The 27,727-nt window shown below is 36.0% G+C and overlaps 2 protein-coding genes across 2 annotated transcripts; both read right to left on the bottom strand.

The window, feature by feature from the left end:
- Positions 1–346: 346 nt before the first annotated feature.
- On the bottom strand, positions 347–12,505 carry LOC113226920. The gene is made up of 8 exons (XM_026459727.1): positions 12,254–12,505; positions 11,965–12,105; positions 11,677–11,808; positions 11,142–11,264; positions 8,908–8,978; positions 3,774–3,922; positions 1,481–1,661; positions 347–943 (listed from the first exon to the last, which is right to left on the bottom strand). Exons 1-8 carry the CDS (start codon positions 12,329–12,331, stop codon positions 712–714), a joined length of 1,107 nt encoding a protein of 368 aa, XP_026315512.1. The 5' UTR covers positions 12,332–12,505; the 3' UTR covers positions 347–711.
- A 10,859-nt stretch (positions 12,506–23,364) lies between these two features.
- On the bottom strand, positions 23,365–27,697 carry LOC113226966 (modifier of mdg4-like). Its single transcript, XM_026459812.1, has 7 exons — positions 27,374–27,697; positions 27,137–27,277; positions 26,756–26,899; positions 25,415–25,461; positions 24,348–25,201; positions 24,079–24,265; positions 23,365–24,001 (listed from the first exon to the last, which is right to left on the bottom strand). Exons 1-7 carry the CDS (start codon positions 27,446–27,448, stop codon positions 23,884–23,886), a joined length of 1,566 nt encoding a protein of 521 aa, XP_026315597.1. The 5' UTR covers positions 27,449–27,697; the 3' UTR covers positions 23,365–23,883.
- Between the last annotated feature and the right edge of the window lie 30 nt (positions 27,698–27,727).

Raw genomic sequence — 27,727 nt, 5'->3', positions numbered from 1 at the left:
TATACTACGAAGGTTTAGGTAATTAACTAAATGTAAACAATCCGTAATGATGATTTTATGATGAGGCTATCCTGGTTACTTATTGTAAAATTATAATGAAGTTTTTAAAAATGGTTCTAAATATAATGATATTTTCAGATAATAGACAACATTTCGAACAACCTATTTCAAATAGTACGTACTATGTACTCCCGGACACATAATCCGAGCTACCTCGTATTTTTGTCGTAAAGGGCTAGAATACAAAAATACTTATAATCGAAGAAAAAGTTTTCCGGTTTTGCAAATCCAAATTCCCAACAAGGACTTATTACAAAAGACGTTTAGTATACCAGTTTCAAAATTGCATAATAGTTTTTGATCAATAAAACATTGTTTAAGCTTAGGGCTCTTAAAACTGAAAATGCGTGGTGGCTCGAATTATGTGTCCGGAAGTGTATACAAATATAATATTTAATTAAAGATACTTAAAACACGTATCATAAATTTTCCACGATAAACAACATAAAATGACAGCTAATACATGCGACCAAATTAACGAGCACAGCAGCAATAGGACGTATGAAACACATTACTAAATATTGTATTTGACCGGTTAACCAAGTTACAGCTGAAGTTTGTTGACTTTTAGTTAATTACCTAAAACCTTTATACTATAAATTAAAATAATGATATTGGTATGTAATAACAATAACACGGGACCGAACTAATTTACTCAATTGGCTCTAATCCTTGGTTGCCTTTGCTACCGTCGGGCATCGCATCATCGAGGTCTAGTGCGTCGTAACCCTGAAACTCCACTGAAGACTCATCACCTTTTTCTTCCTCTTTATCTAATTTATCTTTGTAATTAGCTATTTCTTCCAGTGCTGAAAATACCGATTGCTTTTCTATTTTTTGAAGTATCTTTTTATCATGAAACGGATGATTGTGGAGATTCGCCCTGGAAATAATTTCCTTGCAATTATTTTGAAGAACAATTTCGCGTTGGCTCTCCCCAACCTTCTATTAAGTAACACAGCTGTGTTGTTTTACGGTAGAACAATGGTACTTACTGAGGCGGGTACTGTACAGATAACCCTGCTACATTAATTATTATTGATACAAAGATCGAACAATATAAAGAAAAAATCCTTCGATCTGGCTGGACTTGAACCCGCGTCTGTTGTCATACCGGGGTCACCACTCTTGCCAACTGAGCTACAGATCGAGTAGGCAGACGTTACGAATTGCTATATGTGCTTGCTGCAAATTGTATTAAGTTTAAATAGCTTTTTCGCATCGGTGGCGGTAGGTCGAGCCCAGCCAGATCGAAGGAATTTTTCTTTGTATTTATTTCGATGTTTGTATCATTAATAAAAGAAACTAGTGGAATATTTTCACAAAAAACATATACGAATGCTATGGCAATAAAAACATTATAATATTCAATAAAGTAAATAATTCCTTCGTTAAAACGCAAAGTAGAGCAAAAACTGACCTGTTCAATACAACGTTTCCTTTAGTGACAACAAAAGCTTTGCATCGCATGTTTCGATAATCAACACATCGCCAGCGCCTTATCCCATTCTTGCTTTTCGTCGAGAACATGTTGTAAATGTACCGGTTCAGTATTATTTGCAAAGCGCCACGGATTGATATCGAATATTGAAGATTTGACGCTGTTGGAAAAAGGATTTGTTTTAAACAAATACAAACACGTAGCTTAATATATCTAGTCCGATGATTTCCAAAGTAGTCAATATCGAGTTACAGGGGTTGACTCCAACCTGAACGAGGTCCATGGCAGAGAGAAAATAATTGGGGATGCATGAGGTGCTAATAGGGTTCAACGAGAGTGAATCCCATTTAGGCTTTCCATAAATGGAATAATCCATTTGAAAATCCATAAAAAATATCTGTTTAGTACTTTAGTACCTATAAATTTTTAAGTGTCTCACTCTACAGTTCCTTAAACCTATCTAAATAAGTAGCACTGTATCAGCTGTCAAACACACATTTTAAGTTAATCAATTTATAAAAATCCTATGTTACAAAGGCAGGGTCTACCCAAACAGAAAAATAGTGTCTACGATCGTGGTCTACGGGACAAAAACTTTGAGAACCTTTGACCTTGCTCTATCGCTGAAGATCTCGATGGCCAAGGGATTAAGACTCTGAACGCTAGATGAGGTCTCGGATGCATTGAGGAAACAAACTTTTCTAAATTGATTCTGATCTGAGTGTTCTGGATATCTTCAGATATAAAGTCGTTATTAGTACTTAAACTACTTGTAGTTTAAGTACTAGAATATGACCTGTCATTGCCTAGTTTCAGACCTAATTTGTGTGGTGGTCTGGCACGTTATTATTAAAATGATCGATAGTTGGGAGTTTGTTACATATCTCGTGAATTTTTACACTACCGCAGCCATTTTTATTTATTACACGGACTCTTCTACTCTTTTTATACTGGTAGATTTCAAGCATATATCTAAATCAACACTTAAGTCTCTGTTCCACACGCAAAATAGGCGCTTTGTCGTCGAGTTGCGGATACCAGCCCGTTGCACCAAGTACCAAGTACCTCTGTTTACATTACCGCGGAATGAACTTGGAGTTATTGGAACTTGGGAAAATGGGTCGTGGGTTCGAATCCGGGCTTGCACCTCTGAATTTTTTGGGGAAGGAAAACGTTGTGAGGAAATCTGCAAGGCAATTTTGAAATGATTTGTGTGAAGTTCCCTAATCCGCATTGAACCCGCGTGGGAACTACAGCCCACGCCCTCTCATTGTGAGAGGAGTGGGACTACAGTGGGACTACTGTAGTCCCACTGCTGTATGTAACATATACGCTAACTATAATTATTACAATGAACTATAGTCTGTCTATTTTTTTTGAAGACGGAGAAAAATGACATTTGTAAGGTTACCAGTTTTCATACAATTTTAAATAGTTATGTAGTGTTTGTCGATAGTTTTATCGATAGATTGTGAAAGAAGATAATATTATGCAAAAATGACTAAGTGTGAATATTATGACGTTCTAATGAATATTAATTGCGTCATTGCCTCTTTATTCTTATTATGACAGTTGACCTACTAGTATCGAGATCAATTTTAATTCATATACATTTTAAAAAGAATAGCCGGATTTGATTATCTATATTGAATTAAAATGAAAAACTTCAAAATATGTCTCCTCTTTGAATTTTTCACAAACGTAGTTCTAAATACAGTGTATGAATGTACGACTTACAAAAATTGACAAATCAAATGAACTTGTGCTCTGTAATTGGATGAATAATGTGCCAAGGATGATTCAAATGAAACAAGTTCGGTTGTTTATTCTTTAAGCGTGACCAATATTTTGTCGATAGTCGACAGAATATTTTATCGACTGCAATCACTAGCTGCTCGCAAGCGAGCAACACTTTTGCGCAATTAACTGTCATTTTACTCAGTCTTCAAAAAAGACAGACTATAGATATAAAACGATAGCTGCACGAATTCCCGAGAATGCGCCAAAATTCTCCGGAAGACGAGAGACATGTTTTTCTTATATAGTTTGTACGTTATACTATTGGCATAAAATTCATGACGTTCTTTTCGTGGCAATGTAAATTAACAAAATACAACAGGCGAGTCCCGACAGTATTTAACGCAACTTTCTACGCAAAACTTACTGGTACTACTAGGTACCAATGCGCTCAACGTAGAAATTTGCTTGGTACCAAGCAAATTTCTACGTTACTAGTTAAAATTGACTACTACTTTTGCCCAAGACTGCTTACCACTACAGGACTGTGATTTCCGTGTCGAAGGTTTGGGTGTGCCGTAGTCATCTGAGTCGTTAACCGTGTCATCCATTACGTCATCGTGAGCTGTAAAGTCGTGCGAGTCCGATGTTGCCTGCGTCATTTCTGTGGCCTCTTTCTTTGGGCTGAAATAATTGGGTACCTAGTCAAAAATAAAATCTACATATGTTGATATTGGTGGCAAGTTTGATAAAAAGTGCTAAAATAGAATATACATTAGAAATTACAAAGAACTTGCAAAATCTTTGATAATAATATTGTTATTGTTTGATCTTCAACCGATTCCAGTTTAGATTTAATTTTCCTGTGTTGCTATTTCATATACACTTTCTAATACTATAATTGTTGTGGCTGTCACTATGACAGCCCGCGACAATTATAGTATCAGGCGCACGATGTGTTCGTCCCGTCACTTGATATTATAAAAAAACTCCCTAATACTATAATTGTCGCGCAATGTCATAATGACTGCCAAAATTCAGGATTTAAAATTAAAAATCACCGACACAAAAAGCTAACCCAAAAAATTCAACGATAATAATTTGTTTATGAATTTGAACATTACACGGCACCGGGAAATCACTAAGTAATACAAAAATGTTGAAAAAAGTCATAAATTGATAACTTCGAATGATCTATTCCTTAAAATTTGTATTGATTGAATCGGATTTAACGAGTAGGTGTCAGGTACTTCCACAAGTAATACATGTTACATCCCATGGCGACCACCTTCGTGCTCCATTATCAGACCCTGTACGCCATCTGTGTACAAACTATTCGTTACAATTATTATATATTATTCGTTTTCACGAATAATATAATAATTGTAAAGCTGGAATTCGTAACTGATGATAATAGCCGAACATAGCTAAGAAGTATTCTAACTAAACAAGCCTTCAAATAAAAAAACAGCTTTGAGATTCATCCGTTCATTTGGGAGGTACAGTGCCATAGAAACATAGTACACACACAGACAAATGCTAAACTTATAATTCCCTGTATTGTATTCCCTGCATCAATGATAGTCGTGAACTCGTGATAATAACAAGCCAGTAATAACAAACAAGAAAGTAATAAAACATAACAGTAAAAGTAATGGTATTATATTTTGGTAAAGAATAAAACAATTTTTAATACAAATATTGAAGCAAGATGTAAAATTTATCAACACACATTTTATATGAGATAAGATAAAGTTTTAAAGTTATTTACAAGTATTGTATAATTTAAACTACGACGTTTAAAATTCCGGCAATTGCTATATTGCACTTATTAAGTTTTATATGTGTGGTTTCAACAAGTTGTTTCAAGGAGTTCCGAAAAATATCTGGCTGCCAAAGACTATTGACAATGGCACCACTATCAAGCTATTAGACGCAGTCGTGAGAACTCTTGAGTATGACACGAATTCGCGCACCTTCTCAAGCAACGAGGCGAAATGTATGCTTTCGTTCTATTTCAAAAGCTAGGAAGGGGCGGTGACCATTCTCTTCACTTTTTTATTCTCTGCATTGGTAAAAAGTCAGTTTTCTACTCCATTTTTTACGTGGCACAATTAGAATTACTTTCAAATACAACTTCGACTTCCTAGGTCAGTGGTTTTGTCTTACGATGCAGTAAAACCATTTCCGGAAATCCGGAATTCGATAAAGTAATTAAATAACATTTGGTGGTTTTAACAACTCTATGTCGCTCCATGTAGCTATTATACATGTTAGTATGTATGTACGAGACACACCTTTTTCCGACCATTGATAATTACAACTAAAACAACACTTAAAAATAATCACAAAAACAAAAAAGATAACTATAATAATTCATCAAAGTAAATACACCTACAGTTTCACAGAGATCGCTACGCTACAGAAATTAAAAAAAGTGCATGTGTGTTGACCATTTTCATTACGAAAATTTTACGTTCTAAGACTACGCTCGACTTTTGTTCCGTGCCTATACCGCATAGACGGTGGCGCCATATTATTTTCCGGCGTTAGTGCGTTCGTGTATGGACCATTTTAGTGACGCGACGACGTAGCACTTAAATCGTTCGAAAGACGCTCATCATGATTGCCAAAGACCGCTCCAATCGTGGCGTTTTGTTGTGTTTGTTGTATCTGTCTAGTTGGAAAAAAAAATACCGCGAAAATTTAAGAGTTTTGGTTCGTGATTTTGTTGTAGAGCATAAACAATTGAAATGAATAAATTATTTGTATTCTTGCAATCGAATTGAAAAGTCAAGTTTTCTCCTCAAGACTAAAAGTCAATATAAACCCTCGAGTAGTAGACACAGGCTAACGACTTCGGGGATAGGTATAGCTCGTTTAGTTCCTCGATAAAAAATGTACTATTGTTTCTTTACATTTCTCACAATTAATTAACGCTGTAAATGTATAACCTTGTACTTGATTAACTAACTCAAAATTTTAGTATAGTTGACAATATATAGGTGCCAGTGGCGGATTTGCCCTAAGGTCAACCGAGGCCCGGGCCTAGGGCGGCCAGATTTTAGGGGCGGCCAATCGTGACAAAAATCAACGATGATAACAAGGAATAACTCAAAAGTACCTAAATATTTTAAAAGCTCACGCACATTACGGCGAGCCGCACTGCACCGCATCGTATAACAATAATCTTCTTAAATCAGTTTCGTACATTTTATTTATAAAATACAGATATATCTACCAGTAGGTCTATGAGTGCTGAGAAAGGGGCGGCTGGTACTGACTACATGGCCTGGGGCCTAGGGCGGTAAAGACTGCAACTCCGTCACTGATAGGTGCACAATTATGTAAGCGACTTGGCACCTTGTATGATGAACGCATGTATCCCCATACATGCGTTCACTCGAGAGAGAGTTACTCGTTGCGAATTCCGTACAGTGGGCACTGAATGTTAGATTTCCCATATCTATGGATTTCCGTACAGCCTCTGCTTGTAAATGTTTCAGCTCAATTGCTGCAAAAGTAACTATAAGTGGCAGTAGTTAATCTCAATACCACTTTTTATTATATTATTATACTAGTTTACAAGTGTTAGTTTTCCCTTTCGGGGGTTGGGAGGTCAGACGGCAGTCGCTCCCGTAAAAACCAACACCGCCACATCAACTTATGGAAGTCAACAGAAGTATATGGCATAGGGATAGGGCGCCGCCGCAAAACGGCGCGCAGGAGTCTCGCTCGACTTCTGTGGCAAGTGGACTAGGGCTACCGTATCAAGGGTGGGCACGGTTAAAGAGGCGAGCCCCTACCCATCACAGGAAGCTCCGCTTTGCCACGTGGAACATTGGCACGCTGACTGGACGCACGAGGGAGCTAGCAGACGTGCTTTCCAGGCGGAGGGTCGCTGTGGCGTTCCTGCAGGAGACTCGATGGAAAGGCAGCAGATCCCGGCTCATTGGGAATGGCTACAAGCTGATCTACAGCGGTGCTCCTGGCGGCGTGAACGGGGTGGCCGTGGTGCTCTCCGAGGAGTTTCATGATCACGTCCTGGAAGTGAAACGCTTTAGCGACCGGCTTATGGTAGTGAGGGTGCTTATCGAAGGGGTCGTGACCCACTTGATAAGCGCCTACGCACCTCAGGCCGGTTGCAGCGACACGGACAGGGCGAGGTTCTGGTATCAACTCGGGGAAGTGCTGAGTGCCATTCCTTTGTCGCAGGCAGTCGTCTTGGGTGGCGATCTGAACGGTCATGTGGGTGAGGCGTGCGAAGGGTTCGAGCGGGTCCACAGTGGCTACGGGTAACGTGTAACGTGTGCGGCGGCCGACCTCGCCATCGTGAACACGTTCTTTATAAAGAACCCCGAGCATTTAATCACCTACAGGAGCGGCGGACACGCCACCCAAATCGATTTCCTACTCACCAGGAGACACCATATCAGCAAAGTGGCCAACTGCAAGGTCATACCAGGTGAGAGTCCCACTGCGCAACACCGTCTTCTTCTCATGGATCTCTGCGTAAAGCCGGCCGACAAGCCCGCTGAGCGCTGCCGACGCCAAATCAGATGGTGGCGGCTTGATAGTACCACGTGCCAGGAGTTCATCTCAGCGATCGGAGATAAATGCGCCGACACTGAAGGTGATCTAGTCCAGAACCACTGGGACAACATTCAGGCTGCCATATCTGAGGCGGCGAAAGCGGTGCTGGGCTTGTCCAAGGGTGGTCGCAAATGTGACAAAGAAACTTGGTGGTGGAACGACACAGTCCAGAGAGAGGGGTGAGGGTGAAGAAAGCCCTCTTCAAAACGTGGCAAGCGTCCGGATCTTCTGAAGACCGCGATGCATATAGGGATGCCAAACGTGCCGCTAAGAAAGCTGTAGCCAGAGCCAGACGGGACCACTTGCAGCCGTTGTACGACAAGTTGGAATCGTCTGAGGGGCTAACCGGAACGCAGTAATGTGAGCTTGCCACCTTATCTATTTCTGCTGCTTTGCGGCAGAAATAGATAAGGTGGCAGTACTTCCCTGGATGGACTTTTTCACAAAGAACTCTACTGCTACTAAAATAATATTTGGCGGGTTGGGGAGTTCAATGCTGTGTTGGGGATCCGTTGGTGAAGAGGGCTAAAACTCGGTATTCATACATAAGGTCTTGCCTCTCTCTTGCAGGATAGAGTACAATAACCCACAGGGATTGAAATCACAAGGCCGACATTGACACTGAAGTGTTAGGTTTAGGTTTAAAAATGTATTTCTCGCTAAGTATTTCCATTCACTTAACAAGAGAAAAAAACAATATATGACCAAGGTTGAAAATATCGAACGACAAAGATTAAGTATAAAAATTATTCTACGTTAAGTGGGTAGTTGCTTATTTAAATGTAAGCTAGTGCGTTCAATCGTTAACAAACAAAATTAACAATCTTTTTTGTAACTGTTGTTTTTCATCAGTATATATTATGCACCATTTGGACCAGCCTCATTTGACTGAATGAGATTGCTATCTTTACGTATTACTTGATCTGATAGGTAACTATCCTAAACAGAGAAACTGGAATATATTGAACAAGTTTGGCAATTTTTACAATTTAATATTTCACACTGAACACAAGGCTGACTTTCAAGTCATACAACCAAGGGGCTGAGTTTAGATAACAAAGCTTTTTATTACATACGTTTTGATTTTGCTCTTCATTAACTCATCGCGTTTTATGAATATCTTTCTTGCAGCTGCTGGCACCTCAATCTGTAAAAATTACATCAAACTGTAAAAACTAAATTTTTTAAAATTACTTATTTTTTCTTATTATTCTGAATATCCTTTTTTAACCGACTTCAAAAAAGGAGGAGATTCTCAATTTGACTGTTTTTTTTGTATGTATGTTACGCGATAACTCCGGTATTTGTGAATCGATTTTCATGATTCTTCTTTTGTTGGAAAGGGGGTACTTCCATAGTGGTCCCATTTCATTTTGAAGAAAATCATCCACCTCGAAGGGTGGCTGTTCACGCATGAAGATTCACTTTTATAAATAGCGCCTAACTTTAATTTAGGAGCAATTACTTTAATGGTTGATTTTGCTATTTCTTCCATTCAAGGCGTTTTTCTCTCAATATACTTTGAGTAGTGTCGTAGTGAGAACCTATAAATATTTCAAACTTAGCAAATAGACGTAATTCCACGTACTTTTGAGGTCGGTTTTTTTAGTACTCTCTACAGAGATTATGATTTTAGAATCTCGCCTCTCCTATGGCCTAGAAGATTTAAAGAAAAGATTATTATTATTAGAGTGGCTTCATTTAGGGCCTATGCAGCCCCTCGTCACTGCGACCATTAAAATGATCTATTGTGATCACCACTCAAAAATTTTCCAGGCTCCAACAGTTGTTATGTCCTCTGCAGAACTTCGTACGCCCATCAGGCAGCGGCACTGAGTAAGAAGACAGAGGAATTTCGTCCGCCTTGTAGTAGAACATACACTCCCTATTTTCTCTTTGTCCAATATTTGCCCTAATCAGCATTCTGATTCCATTCCTGTCCAGTGACTACTGAGTACTGTAGGCAACTATCAGGGCTTTTGAACGCTCAAGTCCCTAGCTCTGTAGCCATATGTAACAAATTTCATATGGCAAAAATAGGTCTTTATCACAAAATGTGAAATATAATGCATAGAAAATAGGTAAATCGATATTTGGCATAACTTCTGTCATGTATTCAATTATTTATTGGATATTTTTTACCCCTTCCTTCCTTTTATAGAACTTAGAGACTATAATAATAATAATAACGCACACACTCAACATAGCCCCGCACTAGGGAAACCCGTGTCGCGGGTGCCATGAACACACCCATAGACAACCACATATTACACCCAAACTCACGAGAGAAATAAATGTAGGCCATACAAGTATTCTCCCGGCCTGAGAATCGAACCTGGGACCTCCGCGTGGCAGTCCGGCATGGTAACCGTTCAGCCACAGAGGCAGTTGGAGACACGGAGACTGTCCATTAAATGAACAAAAATGGGAATAAATAATATGTGTTATGTGTTTTACACTGCAATTTTATTAATAATTATCACATTATCATTGAACTTCAGTATCTAAAACAATATTTATTATTTTTCGCGATTTTGTCGCATTAGCACCAAATCAAAGAAATAGAGTACCTACTATAAATCTGTTGGTATATTTTATTGTTTTTGTAATAATAATAATTCCTTATTTGAACAGAAACGTTACATTTCATTGTAAGGCCCTGGCTTCCAAGCTAGGTCCAATGACCTGGGTTATGGAAAATTGAAAAATGACATTAAATCGACTATGATACTCATTTTATTTAGTCATAGTTAAACTATTTTTCTTTCATCTACCCATTTTCCTCACTATAGTGAGGTGAAAAGTTGTGTGTTTCTCAGGAAAGTCTTTTGCGTCTTGATCTTAGTATCCTTCGCTTGCTCAGGTTTCAATACAAGCTCTCTCATCAAACAATAACTTTGCAGCCTTGCATAACAAACTTCAAGGGACTGAACTAATTGGGTAGTAACAAAATTTTATACACTAATAAGAATAAAGTGACCATGCCCTCTTCAGTTTTGGTGTTGATTCATGGGGATTCTGTATGTTTATGAAGATATCTTTGTTACATTCATATCAGAAACTATGTTTTAAATTTAACTCAATATTACCTTGTAATGTTGATTGTTATGAATACCATGTTTACAGCAAACACAAAACACAAAAACAAAGATGTGTAACAAATACACAGAGAAGTTGAAAGGTCTGCTGACTCAGTTGGTAGAGCAGTTGCCCTAGATTGGCAAAAACAGGCACAGGTTTGATTTCTGGAAGATCAATGGACTTTTTCTTTGTGTTTGACCTTTGTGATAATAATTACAATCAAAATTACCTGTTCAAAGCCACTGTTGGTAGCAAATCCCAGCCTCTTGATTCCACTAACATGACACATTTCAATGTCTTCAAACTGTGATGATGTGTCTACTACCTTAAAGCCTACATTATCTGTGTTTCTCTGAAATTATAAGTTTTTGTATTAGTTAATTTTCTTTCTCCTTATGCTTTAGAAATGTTGAAATAAAAGTGAAGCTCAAAATTTTCATTATCAAAGGACAATCATTTGACTAAGACCCAAATGTGCATATACAAAAAATCAGGTTACTATGTGTATTTCACATTAAAAGGCATATCAGCTACAGACACATGTATTTTGACCATATTTTTTTTAAAAAAGCAAGTGTGCATGTGACCTCCATCTCGCCTGATGGAAAGTGACAATGAGGTTGACGATAGAGCATGCACTACTAAATAATGCTTATTCACTCTTGCCTTGAAAAGGCCTAAGTCAGCAAGCATACCTATATATATATAGCCTATATATATGCCGTTCGCCATATAGATGTGAAATTTAATATTCCAAAACTTACTAAATTTTCCAATCCTCTAATACGTAGATTCTTTGCAGTCTCCACAAACGCACCCAAATTTTCTGACGGTACAAGTACTTCACCAGTATAAATGTATTCCAAAAGAGCACTTAATGTTTTATGTGAAACATTCTGTAAAGTACAATAAAAAAGGCTAATTACAAAAGTACAAACAAACAAAATGAACATGAGTAGATGAAACACATCAGTGTACTGTTATTCCATGTAATTAGTGTTTCATTATTCTAATATGATTCCAACTTTCTATAAAAGAAGAACAACACTTACATTGAGAAAAATTACGGGATGCTGACATGGAGCAGAAGTAATAAGTTCCTTCAAGTATGGGCTCACAAGAGCCATAAGCACCTGGTGAACTTTCACGAAGTGACCATCAGCTGCAAGGGTCATATCCACCAGCTCTCCATTCTGAAATACGTCCAAGAATTACAAAGACATAACCTAACCTATGTAAATTATTTCACTTCAATAATACAGCCTTAACATAAACTAATTTATACGAGTACTAAGAGTTATAGGTACATTACTTAAGAACTTATAATTAAAAGACGTTTACCTGTTGCAAAGCACTAAACCCGCTACAAATACTGGATTTATACGCGTCCCAAGATAAAGAAAACTGAGACTGCACCATTGCGTCGTTTAGGCGGTGCCACTACCGTTTATATAACTCATATATTATAATAGTTTTCTTCGAATAAAAATTGCGGTAAAACAAGTTACGCAAAACTTAATTATCTTGTTAGAGGCTAAAAACAAACTTACTTCGCCATAAAGCCTCTCTTTTTTTTTCGCCATAAAGCTACAGGGACGGATCACGGAAGAAAAGCTATAGGGACATGCAGTGTGACCAGATTTAAATTGATGATCCTGCTGGCTCTTCAGCTAAAAACGGTTATAATCTGCTAAGCATTTTTGAAAAAATGCTAAAATTATGGTAACGAATAACTCATATTTAGTATAGAATTAAACTCCACTTGAATTTATTTAATCTCCGTTTAATCTATTTATTAAATTTTACCCAAAGACCCTTTTTAAAAGACCCATTTTGAACTGGGTTCACAAAGCTTATTGGTTATATTGAAGAAAATACTTGTATTTTGGGTTGCAAATATCTACCACAGGAAATAATGGTACTTGAAACATGTATGAATTTGTTTTTAATCATCTGTGACAATATTTTTATACATACCTGCAGAGTTTTAGGCTATTTGACTATTTTTGGAAGTGTTGATGGAGGTTAAATATTTTGAATAGAGCAAACCTTTTTAGTATATGCGTTATTTTGTAATTCAAATTTAAATATCTCTTCATGTTTCTATGTCATTGTTTTTTCTATGACATTATACTTTTGACCATAATTAAATGTGTTTTTACATAATACTTAGATCCATTTTATTGTTTCTAATTCGAATGTCCTAGATCTTTGTGAGGTATCCATAAACTCTGGATTTCCCCACATGGTAGCAGAACGTGGTTGGACAAAAGATTTGTAGAAAAATAATCGAGACGAATCTTGTCGAAGATGGAGACAATATTAGAAAGTCCCAGTTTGTGAGAGAACTACAGCAAAGTTTCGAAAAACTTGACGGCGTATCTAACTATGCGACGTGGAAAAGTACAAGCTGAGCTTTACTTAGTCATGGAAGATCTTTAGGATTATGTTGAGAAAACACCAACCAAGGAGCACACTTTATACGCCTTAAAACTGTTATATCTATAAACAGTCTTAATATGGTATTGATTTAGATATATAGTTCTCTATAAATGGTTTCAGAAAAAAGAAATTGTTCTTATAGACTTATTTCACTCAAGTCAAAATTTTAACACTTTCTTAATACCAAATAACTTAATTAAGTGTAATCTCTCTTCAGATTTACTCTTATAGTCCTTATTTTAAGTTCATCTGTAAAGCAACTGATTATATTTAGTAAAATTGTTCTATACACATCCAGTAAGGTCTATTAATACTCTAAAAACTAGTGTTCTTAAGTTTATTCTAGATATATTTAATTTATAGACATTCTGTAGTGTTTGTACTTATTGACAAACACGTTATAGCGCGTCTTCAATAGATTTTATTTAAAAAATACTACAATTAGGGTTTTGACTCTATTGGACGTTGTAAGAGTTCATGCAAAATGGATAAAGTAAAGAATATTAAAAGATCTAGTGGAGGTAGTGAACCTTGGATATTAAGTCACATCATTCGATACAATCAGCGTTGCCAATGCCAATTCTTGAAAATCCCCAAAAATCACGGTTAAAATCCTCAAATTTGGGGAAAGCAAAGTTCATATTTCCCACAAATTTCCCACATCTGGAATTTTCATTATTTATTAGAAACACGTAGCTTAAAAATATAATAACCGCTCACGCGATACATGCAGCCGTAGACGCATACCACACCTAGAGGTGCCGGTGATGATTTTATACAGATTTATCGGATATCGAAGTTATAACAGGTAAAAGAACTAATATTAATTGCTATTTCGGTAACTACTCTAGCAAACCATAAAGTTTTTAATACCTGGCTCTGTCATTTAAAAAAATAAACAACTTTAAAAAATACGTCACGACAATCATGAGTGTTATTGTTTGGGCTGGTGATTTCGGTATTTATTTATTGAAAACATACCGTAAGCAGCATTTTTTAAGTTTACTCTGAATATAAATGTTTATAAACTGTACTTTAAGTAGTAATTTCATGGTAAACGTTAGAACCACTCAAACGGAATATTATCATATTTATCGAAGTACACCAAAAATTTCATTAGTGCTTTTTAAGTGCAGGATTCGCGGTGTATTGCTGCATTTTATTTGAGATGTTTTTGCTGGTAGTACGGAGGGTATATATTTAGCAATGCAGAATAATAATTTTTATTTGTAAAAACTTGTATTTAAACTGAATGCTTATCTAATTTGCGAAACTAAATAGCCGCCATTTTGTGGTAGGAGGACCGCATCGCGTGAGCGGTTATAGAATTAAGAAACTCAAAATGTGATAATCTATTACGTTTGCTGTGAATGTAAACAGAATGTAAAAAGTAAAACTAATTATAAAATTAGATGTCCTTAAATCGTTTGTTTATTTTAATAATAATAATAATAATAATAACGTACATACTCAACATAGCCCCGCACTAGGGAGACCCTGTGTCGCGCGTGCCATGGACACACACGTAGATAACCACAAATTACACCTAAACTCACGAGATAAATAAATATAGGCCATACAAATATTTCTCCCGACCTGGGAATTGAACCTGGGACCTCTGCGTGGCAGTCCGGCATGGTAACCGTTCGGCCACTGAGGCAGTTATATTAATTATAATATCAATTAAATTGAACATTAATCTATAATCAGTTTGAACAAAAAATCATTTTTCTTTGCCTTACAAAATTAAGTAAATTGATTATTTGTTTTGTATTTGGTGACACTATGTTAACGTTAGAAATAATCAATGAGTTTCGACCTATATTTAATATTTAAACTTGACGAGTGGTAAGTTGTCGTGTGAAAGTACCAACTGCTCGGCTTTGTTTATCAATAGCTGATTTCGTTTTACTTCATACCGGGGACCGACCTAAGCGGGAGAAGGAATCGCGAACTCAACATGCACCGACTGGTAATTTTACAATTCAGAACCAAGTGCTCTAATAATAATTCTATTTAAGCTGCTTGTTAATAATACGAGGGATGTGCTATGTTGAAAAACACGTCCATCACAGTGTTTCTAACAGTAACGATCAAACTAGCGATGCATCAGCAATTGATAGATTAAACAAAATGATAAAATTATAGAATCCCCACATTTTCTTCACATAGCGCCAATTTCCACAAAATCCCCAATCTAGTTGAAACTCCCCACAATTTGGGGAATTCCCCACAAATTGGCAACGCTGAATACAATAGTCGTAATTCGCGCTCGGGCCGGTCATGGCAAATTTGTTTGTGGACAAATAAATAAACATTGTGAAGTAATTCCGTGTTGTGAAATGATAAAAACAATTGAAATGAGCGCGTAAACTACTGTACTTCAATGTTGTGTACGTGTATTGTGCCGTCTATCAATAGAATACAGTAAAATCATTGTGTGAAATGTGGTTGGCGTGAAAAAATAACCTCAATTTTGTAATGGAAATTTTATTTCTTCCAACATAAGTTAGGTATGTCATTAAAATATTCCTTATATTTATATGATAGGGAATTTATCCACCTTTCTAGTCATAAATAACACATTGCATATAATTATACAGAATAACGGTTTTTTGGGACAATTTATTTTTTCAATTGTTTTTTTGACCGAGTGTTTTGAAAAGTTTTTTATTGCATAATACGCTCACTATTTTCTATAACTTTATAAAGGTTTGTAATACTGTCAAAAGAAAAAATCGCTTAGGAACATCGCGTTTTGTAGACAATCATAAAAACTTCATAGGAGTGAATGTTCTACAAGATCAACTACACTAAAGCAAGAAAAAATAACCTTTTCGTATTCTAAAGTTTTTCTATAGATAAAGCTATAGACAAAATGCTCCTAACCGTGTGTTAAAAAAAGCTTTCAATTCTTATCGCCATTTTCATTTTCGAAGAATGACTATGAAGTAGCCGAGAAAAATTTCTTTTCTTTTTAAAAAGTAAATCTAAGTTGAAATTAGCTTGAAGAAGCCTAGAACTTCTTGGAAATGGTTTGTTTTGTGAGTTATTTTGTATATTTTAGCTTTCTATAAATATTTAAAACCGAAAATCGATAACTGTATTTTTATTAAGTTTATATGTTATACATAAATATTTAAAATTTAGCGAGCGCATTACTTTTATGGCAGGTTTTACATCACTTTTCACAATGTATTTTAAAGTTGATCAATTTGCGCTTTCTAACCGATTAAACGGTGCGCGAAAAAGTCAGAAATATTATAGCTAATTTCGCCATATTGCACTTTTTATAGTTTATATTTTGTAAGCCATTAAACTTGAAATCTATTAGTATTAATAGAATTGCGTCTTATGTTTGTAACGCTTTAGTATTTTGGTTTTAAAATAGCATTACTAAGAAAACTATCATAGACTATAAATGATCTAAAAACTGTCTACTAGACTAAATAAAAACTGTGTATATTCTACAAATGGTCTTGTAGCATTCTAGAAGGGTTACTTGAGAAAAAAGATAGGAATCACTCTTAACACTACCTACAGATAGTTTCTCAAAGCACTCTTGTGATCTACTAATAAAGTTGTGCCCACTTTTACTTTAAATTATCTAGAAACCTTCTTCGAGATATCTTGAGGGAATTTTAACTCTTAAAATATTCAATCGAATTAAATTCTATTAGACATCTTATTGAATATATTTAGATATGGGTGTGCTGCTTGGGCAACAACTGCAGAGGGTCTTAAGATTGACAATAAGGTACGTGATAAGATGCTTCTAATGGTGAAACCACACTGTCTGGTGTATGTGAAGAAAGCAAGTATAGCTAAAGAGAGTTGGAATGCTTTGAAAGCTGCCTTCGAAGACCAAGGAGTAAATAATAGATGTCGACTGCTAGGACGCCTTGCTAGTCAGAAGCTGAGCATGTATAACAGCCCACGAGTCTACGTCACCGTCAGATGCTGTCGGTGGCCAACCAGCTGGCTGATATGAGCACAGAAGTAGACGATGAGATGTTGGCTGCACGTATGCTACAAGGGCTAGGAGATCAGTACGAGCCAATGAGGATGGCGATAGAAAACAGCAATATTATGTTGACAACCGATTACGTTAAAACAAAATTGCTGCAAATAGATGTCAATGTGACAACTGACACAGAGCCGCAGAATGCTTTAGGTGCTACAAAGAAGAGAAGTAACCACAAAGCAAAGGAAAATCCCAGAGTGGGGTAATCCAGAATAACGGTTAATAAGAAAATTGAATGTTATGTGTGCGGACAAGAACATAAAGCTCGTGTTTGCCCGAAGAAGCATAATTATCAAGCGCACACCATATATACGGTACTCCATGCTAGGAGGAATGACTCGCAAGAGTGGATATTAGATCCTGGAGCGTAATTTCATATGACTGACAGGAGAGATTGACTAGATAACTATGTGAAGTTGGAAGAGCCAGGTCAAATATTCTGCGCGAATGGGAGCAGAGTGGATGGTAGTTTTTTTGACTGTTAAGATGTTGAACAGCAGTGTATGGAAAACATTGTTGGAAAAGAGTTACAATCAGGTGAAATGAGAAATGAAATTGAAACCGGTAACCCCAATGAAGGAGTGGAAGTTCGAGAATCTGAAGTACAAGATAAAGAGTTTCTGAATTAAGATTGGAAACCACTTATGATGTTCCTGAAAGAAGATATCCTCTTAGAGAAAGGAAGCCAAAAAAATATAATGATTATATTCTTTATTATGCAGAAGAGGATATGAAGGAAGATCCTGTAACAGTTGACGAAGCTTTATCCAGACCAGATAGAGATAAATGGCTTAAAGCAATCCAAGAAGAGCTTGACGCATTTAAGAAAACCCAGACTTGGGAGTTAGTAGAAAAGGCTGATGGCTAGTTTGTGGATTCTAAATGGATTTTTAGAATAAAAAAGGAGCCGGGGAAGATACGGTACAAAGCTAGACTTGTTGCCAGACGTTTTACCCAAATAAAAGGATTAAACTACAATGAAACTTTTGCGCCTGTTGTACGTCACAGTACTCTGAGATTACTATTAACCTTAGCTGTGGAGAATGACTTGAAAGTGGATCAGATGGATGTCGTTACTGCGTTCTTGAATGGAGACTTAAAAGAGAAGGTGTATATGAAGCAGCCTAAAGGTTTCAAAGAAATTGGTAAAGAAGGACATGTCTGTCTATTGAATAAGGCTCTTTACGGATTAAAGCAGGCTCCCAGAGAATGATATGAGAAATTACACAAAGTTTAGTTAGATATGGGTTTCAAAAGATCCGAAAGTGAACCTTGTTTCTATATTGAGAAGAAACAAAACAGTATGATGTTTATTGCGATTTATGTGGATGATATATTAATTTTCTGGAATGATAAAAAAGAAAGACATCAGTAAAGAAGGAGTTTTAAACTAAATTTGAAATGAGAGACTTAGGCGAAGTAGATATTTTTCTAGGACTGAAGATAAAACAGCAGGGGAATCAAATCAATCAGAGTATCTTGAGAAAATACTTAAGTAATTTGGTATGAGTGACTGCAAAAGTGTAAAGACTCCTGTTGAAACTGAGTTGAAGCTCGTGAAACCAGACGATGAGAATTACGTTTCATCAAGTGAACTGCCATACAGAGAGTTGATTGGTTCACTGAATTACCTAGCTATCTACTCGAGCCCGAACATTGCGTATACAGTCAGCTATTTAAGCCAGTTTAACAGATGTTACGATCAAACACATTGGACAGTTGCAAAGCGTGTGTTTCGGTACTTAAACGGAACCAAAGAACTCGGACTGGTATTCAAGAAAACGGGAAGAAAACTTTGCTATGTGGATGCAGATCGTGCAGGTGATGTGTGTGATAGGAAATCTTACACTGGTTTTGTATTCATATTTGGACGATGTACTTTAGCATGGGAAAGTCGCAAGCAAACAACAATAGCACTCTCCAGTGCTGAACCCGATTATGTGGCTCTTTCGGAAGGATGCAGGACGCCGAGCTGACTGGGATTAATGAAGTTGTGAAACTACTCAATGATAGTCAGTCTGCGATTCAAATTGCTGGAAGTCCCACGCATCGTCGGAGAACTAAACACATTGATGTGAGGCATCACTACATTCGGGAAATGGTGCGAATGGGTAAGGTACGCTTAAAGTATGTGTCAATACAAAAGATGTCTGCAGATGTGTTAACGAAAGGTCTGAGCAGAGAAAATCATGTTTGAAAGGAATGCACGTTTAAGGAGTTGGACTGGCTCTACTAACTAATTTAAGAAGGAGTGTTGAAGGTATGTAATATATAGGAAGGTTGAGATATTTTTAATACATACTTATGTAACCATGTGAAACACAGTCAATTTGTAAATACCGAATCTCGCTAAACATCACCTAATGCTTTACTAGATCCTGCTAAAAACTGCCAACTTTTTCTAAACTGTGACAAAATCTGCTAAGCCCTAAATTAGGGGTCTTATCCTGCTAGAATCGCAGGATCCGGCTAGAATCGCAGGATCCTGCTAAATCTGGTCACATTGGGGACATGGAAAAAGTATCGATACTTTTTGATAGTATTTATCCTTCCGATACCGATACTTTTCAGGTATTAGTACTTTTTGACAAGTATCGTATCGCTTTGAATAATTCCTATTTAGGACGCCTCAAATCATAGTTAAGAGTATTATACTTGCCTCAAATCCCTCATACGAGAACCTTGCAATCTCCTTCTTCAGAACCACAAACTAATAAGAGTTTGTTCAGAACGTTTGTTCTTAAAAGCAGAGAATACAATATCAAAAACGAGAAACGGACTGTTACGAATAGTTTTTTGTTTGTAAGTGATTATACAAAGGAGGAGTTCACGTAGCATAAATTGTGTGAAATGACGATTGATTGAATTGGTCAATTGAATCAGTCTTTTATTATTTGTTTCAATTAAAATTCATAAATCAAATAAAAGACATTAATTCACGTGTTTTATTCTGTCTTTAGGTAGGGAAAATTTACAGGACAAAGGTATCGATACTATTGTTGCGATACTGTTCGATACGAAAGAAAAGTTTATTCAGCTTAGGAAAATTCAAACAAAACAGATAAAACAAATACCACTTCTGAAGCAAGCAAATCCATTAAAGTTTATTTTTCTTAAAGAAATAAAAAGAAACAATGTAAACAATTTAATTATAAACAAATAAAAATAAAGAAAAATTGTTACCTAGCCGTGACCGTCAGGATCACAGACTACTTAGTGAACTACGTTCAGACTGCTCACTGTAGTACTTTTTTTTCAGTAGTAAGAATTATTTTTAATCTGTGATACTAATGTCGACTGACATTCCATTTTTTTTTAATAGGTAGACGATATTGTCTTGCAAAGGAGCAGAACGTATACATCCATACTTTAAAAAAAAAAAGGTGGTTAGGGGTTCCAGTTCATTTATATAAAATAATACGATAAAATAAAATAAATAAAACAACTCATTATTTGTTATGTTGTTGTTGTTTTTTGCATAAGGATTCATTTTATTTGTTAATTTTTCGAACAACATTTTCTTATTAAACTGAAGGGCTCTCTTAGCTCTTCGATGAAAATCGGCCTGCTGTTTAGACTTTTTGTATTCTTTATAAATACTTTTGCATGTTGGTGACAAATCTTTTACTTTCGTGATTAAACGTCTTCTCATAGGTTTCGGATCCTTAGCAATTCTGACTGTATCCAAGCCTGGAAAACACAAAAGTGAATGATGAAGTCAAGTTCTATGGAATGTAAAACATTATAACAACATGCAGCTGCACACTTACATATTATGTTGTATGTTACAAGTTTGTTGAATGAGCAGTTGCAAAGAGAAAAACCAAACATTTATTTTCCACTATACATAAGGTTATTAGAAGAATATACTAGGTTACATAATACAAAGAAAATTAATGTCTGAACTGGGAACAAACTCAGGACCTCTGCATATCCAGCATGGAGTAAATAAAGGTTCATTGCAAACATATTCATGTGGTAATAATACAACAATAATAACTCAAAATCACTTACCAGAGGCTTGAAATGCTTCATTCATCACTGGTTCAATGATTACAGGATTAACTGAAAAATAATTAGGTACTGTTGAGAAACAAGATGTTTCCATCATATAAAACAGATAGATGATGTTTATAAAATAGATCACAATAAACATACATAATTAACATCTACAATAAACGAGGTATTGTGGGAGAGATTGTAGCACCATTTGTCCACACTCACTGATGGTCTATAAGTACAAGTTGCTTCAGAATTGTGTAAAAAATGAAAAGTTGACACACCGTTAAAACCTTAACTATCGTTTATAACTTGAGTCCAACAAAAAAATTCCATTACCTAAGTCCTGTTTAGGCAGTGGAATTTGCGATGGGCCAGGCACATTCTGAGACTCACTGGAGCTAGAGGCAATTACTTCTGAAATGTGAGAAATTACACACTATAATTTTATGCAAGTCTCTCCTGTAGGTATTTTGGTATTCTGTGTGTTTATGAGTGAGAGTTAAATAAATGTGATAGGTGATAGTTGAAAATAATAACTTGTTATTTATTTGCAACAAGCATTATGTATACTTATTATCGCATACTATAATATCGAACCAGTAAAGGGGCCAATATGTCAGAATATAAATTTACATGCAATAAATCCATTTCAACAGTTTTACTAGAAAATGTTACAGTAATACAAACTGCATTACTAACCTTTTAGTGGTTCCCTTTGAAAGTATGTGTGGTCAAAGTGTCTTTTACGCAAGTAACTATGCTCCAAATCAATATCCATGTTTTCTGTAAGTGCAAAATAAATAAAACAATTAATATTAATAACATTAAAAGTTATTCCTTCGAACTAGGACACATCCGGGTATAAACACTAACACATGCAGGTATAAACAAACAATTCAAAACTCAATACTATTTCTTTAGTTTTAAAATTAAGTAAGTACTTAAATTGTTATAAGTTATTAACGCTGGATACACCAACGTCGGCAATTGCGAATTTGTTTCTTAGATGACGGTTATTTTATTTTTATATTGTTAATATTTTATTTCGGTTATGTTATTAATATTTTATTTCTACAAAGCAACTACGGGCTAAGCTCATATTAAAAGTCTGTTAGGACGTAGAGATTAGAAGGCTATAGTAAAGTCTGTACTTAAAACTTACCGGCATTGTCCTGTGATGGTATTCCAGAGGAAATCTCGTCTTCGGTAAACAAAGATGGATATGCACTGCCTATGAGACGTAATTTCGGCGTAATAAACCTCTTTTCAAAGTGTTTTTGACATACAAAAACGTTTGAAAGTTCTTCTGGTGATAACTTTTTCAGATTATCACGATTTAGTTACTTTAACCACTTCATGAGTCTTTTCTCAGTGCGAGGAAAATGATGTAAAATAGCGTCCTGTCGTGAACTTTTACATACACAGCACTCGTACATTTTGTATGAAGCAAAATACAAACACACAATACAGAATTAACGGAGAAGATAAGCACGTCACGTCTTCACTCGATCCGAACCTGTACAAACAAGCTACAAGCCACTACAAGGTGAAAACAACAAAACAATAACAAAGTGTAAAATACTACGATCACTACCCAAGATGGCGGAAAGGCTACCTACGCCTGCGGCAGCCAATCACAGCAAGGAAACAAAAATGACAAATGTCATTATTCATTAAAAAAGATGGCCGCTATTGCGAGCGGTTTTCTATAGGTAGATTACCGGCCGTGGTCAGGATGGCTGGTCGCCTGTGGCGTCTGGCACTGAGTGTATATTCAAGAATTGCTACCTTTTGTAAATAATTGCTACCTATGATATATTCTGAGAAATTAAAAAAAAATTTTGACCAGCCATCCTGACGGTCACGGCTAGGTAACAATTTTTCAAAAAATAGGTAGCGATTCTTGAATATACACTCAGTGCCAGACGCCACAGGCGACCAGCCATCCTGACGGTCACTACCTAGCCGCTCAGTTAGAGCTCTGGATAGCACTATTTTAATTTTATTTTAAAAGATTGAATGGATGTTGTGATGACACCCTACGCTTTTTTCTTTTTTTTTGCGTAGAATCTCTAATAATTGTATAAACTCCACAATTGGAGTGCGCTGCAGAGCAGCTATAGCCTGCAAATCCTCCATGTTAGAGAGTTTTAATTTCACATCACACGAATGTGTGAACGGTATTTCGCGTCAGCCACTCGACATGAATGTTTCATGCATTGTTTCAACGAGTGGTGACGCGAATAGCGAGCACGATAGTGTAATTGGTGGGCACGGGATGCGCGGGGTGTGAAATAAAATCCGTGCTAAAATTGACAGTTGTCATTCTGTTCAACCCAGACGTTGGCGAAATCGTCGCGCAAAACGACAGAGCCATAAATACAAAAGTTGAAGTTGAGTTGACATTCTGTTGTTCAAAAGATTTGATACCAGGAGATTTAGACAAAAATTATATAAATAACGATCTTAACTATTCATTTTCTTCTTTATTCCACTTTTTTATTTATGCGTCCAAAGCGTCCTTCTGGTTTGATGCATCTTTAATTGATGTGTAAATGTTTCCCATATGTCCTTTAGTAAATATTTTTTTATCATGGAATGGATGGTCGTGCATGAATTTTCTGAAATAAATAATAGACTCGTCAGGTGTTAGCTGTATACATAAAATAGTAACAATAAATATTAACTAACACCTTACCTGGAAATGACCATCTCATTTTCTGTGTCGACATAAGCTTTACACGATTGCTTTCCACGGCAATAATAATCTATGCATCGCCATCTACGTTTGCGTTGCGTTGAATGATGTAAATTGTACATATAACGGTTAAGGATTAACATTAATTTGCCTCTTTTCGAAACAGTGTACAAGGGACTGCTACAATCTGAAAAAATATATAGTTACATTACATAGCATTCCTAATTAGTTAGTTTCTAAGCAGACATTGAATATTTTTTATTTCTTACCATGTGTGAGTGCTGCATCTTTAGTTTCAGAATTTTGCTTCGGTTCTATTCTTATAGGATTGATGGTTATTGTCATCGGTTTGCCTGTATCACTTTCAGCACCAGATGCAGTTATTTCAAAACTAAACTGTTGATTATTATGAGGGACAACTGGTTCAGGTAAAGTTTGCTCAATTCCACTTGTTTCCATGTTTTTTCCAGTAAAACTATTGTTGGATGTTGATTGTTGCAAGTCCTTACAAAAAGGATCCACTGATGTAGAAGAGTTGATTGCTGCTTCAACATCAAACAATGTAGTTTCGTTTGAATCAAGTGCAGTTACAATTTTAGTGCTTTTCAAGTTGTTGTCATTGCCCATATTTGTACTAGGACAAACAATGTTATGCTCAAAATCTTTTGTTTCTTCACTCATATAATCCATAACATTTACTGTATCATTTATGCTCCAAAGCTCTTTAACATTCTTAGTGTCATTGTATGTAGCAATAGCAGTGGTTACATTATTGATACCAATATCAGATTTTGAGTTCTCTGGTTGAATATTAGTATCTATAGTATCTAAATCAATTTTAATTTCTTTGGGGATATTAGCGCAACACTCATTATATATTTCTTCCGGTAGTTTGTGGTTTGCATTACTTATTTCCATATTTTGTTCACAAGATTGTATTGTTTGACTAGTTTGCAGTATACCAACAGAGTTGTTCTCTTGTATGGTATTTTTATCTCCACTCATATCATTAACTGATGTATTATTAGGTAAAAGTGTTACAGTTGGCTGCGTGGTATATGTCTCAGCAGTTGTATCAGGGACTCTGCTCAGGCTATGGATTTTATTTAGTTCTGTTTTGTTCCTAAAAAATTAAAAACTTCTATTAAGTCAATAAAAAATAATAAAAAAAAAAATAATCAATATTTCTATATAGTTTTTATTTATAACAGATTACTATTTCATAGTCAGTTATTTAGGCAGCTTAAATTAGCCAAAATCAATCACATGTTGGTGGCTTAACAGCTGAAATCAACAGTATCACAGTTAATTATAATAATATTTATGTTTTACAAACCTTTTAGAAAGAGTTTTCAATACCTCAGATTGATAGGACGCACTGTACTGCAAATAAAATTGTTTGCTGATGCATTAATGAATGCCGACATTATTATTGAATATCATGAATAGAAATGATTTTTTGTCAATTGTTTGCACAAAAGAATAATCAACCTCTGGTCTCAGCCCAACGAAGTCAAATGTCCCTTTTACATTCAGCCCCTGCCGCTGCCAGCTATAATTCCCTAAATACTGCTGCAGCAGGATCGAGAGGAGTGTGTGTTTACATACTGCCCTACCACTCACTTCGCTTTCAAGTTTCGGCAATGGCAGATGTCGAAATAATTACAGCGGCCGCGCTGTCTCTTTTTGCGATACATAATTATGTTCGATATTTAAAAAGATATCGAATACAAAAAAAGAATGTTCGTCGTAGACGATGGTGGATGATATCTATCCATCGAAATAGAACTTTGTAAGTACCTAATTATCAACCTACCTACTTAACTAATTTTTTAATGCATATACTAATTCTATTAGTAAGTATGAGTTGTTTATCATGCCTGTCTTTCGTCTCAGGGACGTAATGAATAACTTTTTCAATGATATGAATAGTGAAGAATCTGGGGAATTTACTAACTTTTGCAGAATGTCTCGTACCGATTTTGAATTTCTGTTGAACAAAATTGAACCTATGATAAAGAAACAGACAAGACTAAGAATACCTATTCCACCAAAAATATGCCTAGCAATAACCCTAGCAACATCCCAAATGACTTTTTCCGTTTCCAGTAGTTCTAAGAATTTTATTGTAATCTCATTGTTCCATTCTGACAGCATTTTCGATGATCTAAAGTATCTAAATGAACGTCTTTCTCCTTTAGGCGCTTTGCGAGTACTGAGCGTCGGAGCAGAATGTAAACACGCACTGCCGGTCCTTTGACTTCCGCACAAAAAAACCGCCATTTTGGGGAGCGCCGGGCAGCGCGAGTGGCAATGGCAGTGGCATGAGAAGTATCGCGTTTACACACTCGTCCTGCTCACTACGGCTGAATGTAAATGAGGTACAAGATTTGAGTCTATGTAACTTGAAACCTAGTTTGAACTTTCAAAACGAAATGTATTCCATACATTTTCAAAACTCACACTAGGTATCACTTTATGTGACTAAGAGTTTAGATATTATTTTACAATCCAGTTGTTCTGGGGAATTAAAGTATACAGTGTACCTATGTACAGTCAACAGCACATCAAGCTGTAAACTTGTGTATGAATATCGCCTCCTGCGTAACGGAACCAGATTTGTCAATGTGTAGCTTGAAGTGCTGCTGTCTGTGCATCTTTCAAGTATGTAACTTACAATTGGAGGAATCATATTTTCTAATCCAATAATATGTAAGGCTTTAGCAGCTTCAATAAATGAAGCCATTCTAATACTAGGAACTTGGACTTCTCCAGTGTACACATATTCCAGTATATAGCCAAGTATTTCTTTCTTTATTTGCTGAAATAAAATATAATTTATTAATTAAACAATACTTCTAATGTCGATTGATAACAAATACCTACATGCTACATTTTTTTGTAAAACACGTGATTTATTCCTTTTAACATCAACTACTTCATAGATAATCCTATTAAAGTAAATAATAAGCAATTAAAGCTAAGAAATTAAGGTTGACATTTGATATGATCAATCAGATCCTATAAAGGTACAGGATATTCATACACAAAAACTCACTGTTAGAAATAGTACAGGATGTGAACAAGGAATAGTCTGAAGCACCTCCTTGATATATGGACTGGCAAGAGCCAAAATATTCCTATGTACTTGTATTAAATGCCCTTCTGCAGCTAGAGTCATGTCGACAAACTCTTCATCCTGTAATTATTACATAAATAATACAATTAATTTATTATTTAAAAACTTCACAATATGTGGCTAAGTAGGTTTGTGAAGTCGTGTACGATTATTTACATGTTGCAATCTCAAAAATCCACTAAAAAAGTTTTTTCTAAACGAATCCAAGCGTATATGACACTGAGGAGTCATTTTAGTAATTGGATAGTTTTGGTGTGTGAAGTAAAAATTTTAAGATGACTCCTTTCTAAAATGACGAATGAACTGCCGGCTCCACGGAATAGTCTGTGGCCGGCTCCCAGGCTCCCATATATGTAACAATGTGTTAACAAGGTACTCTTTGCGGCCCCCCGCTTCCGTATATGCAATGTAGTCGTAGTCACTGAGCATATAACCACTACGTTTTGTCGTAGTCTTTGGCCCCGGCCACCCAACTGCACAGGAACTGCACTGAACCCATTACCCAACTAC

Source organism: Hyposmocoma kahamanoa, unplaced genomic scaffold (assembly GCF_003589595.1).
Source record: "Hyposmocoma kahamanoa isolate Upper Pololo Valley unplaced genomic scaffold, ASM358959v1 202, whole genome shotgun sequence".
Classification (NCBI taxonomy): Eukaryota; Metazoa; Arthropoda; class Insecta; order Lepidoptera; family Cosmopterigidae; genus Hyposmocoma; species Hyposmocoma kahamanoa.
The sequence above is the reverse complement of the archived record's forward strand: the minus strand, read 5'-3'. Positions and strand labels throughout refer to the sequence as shown.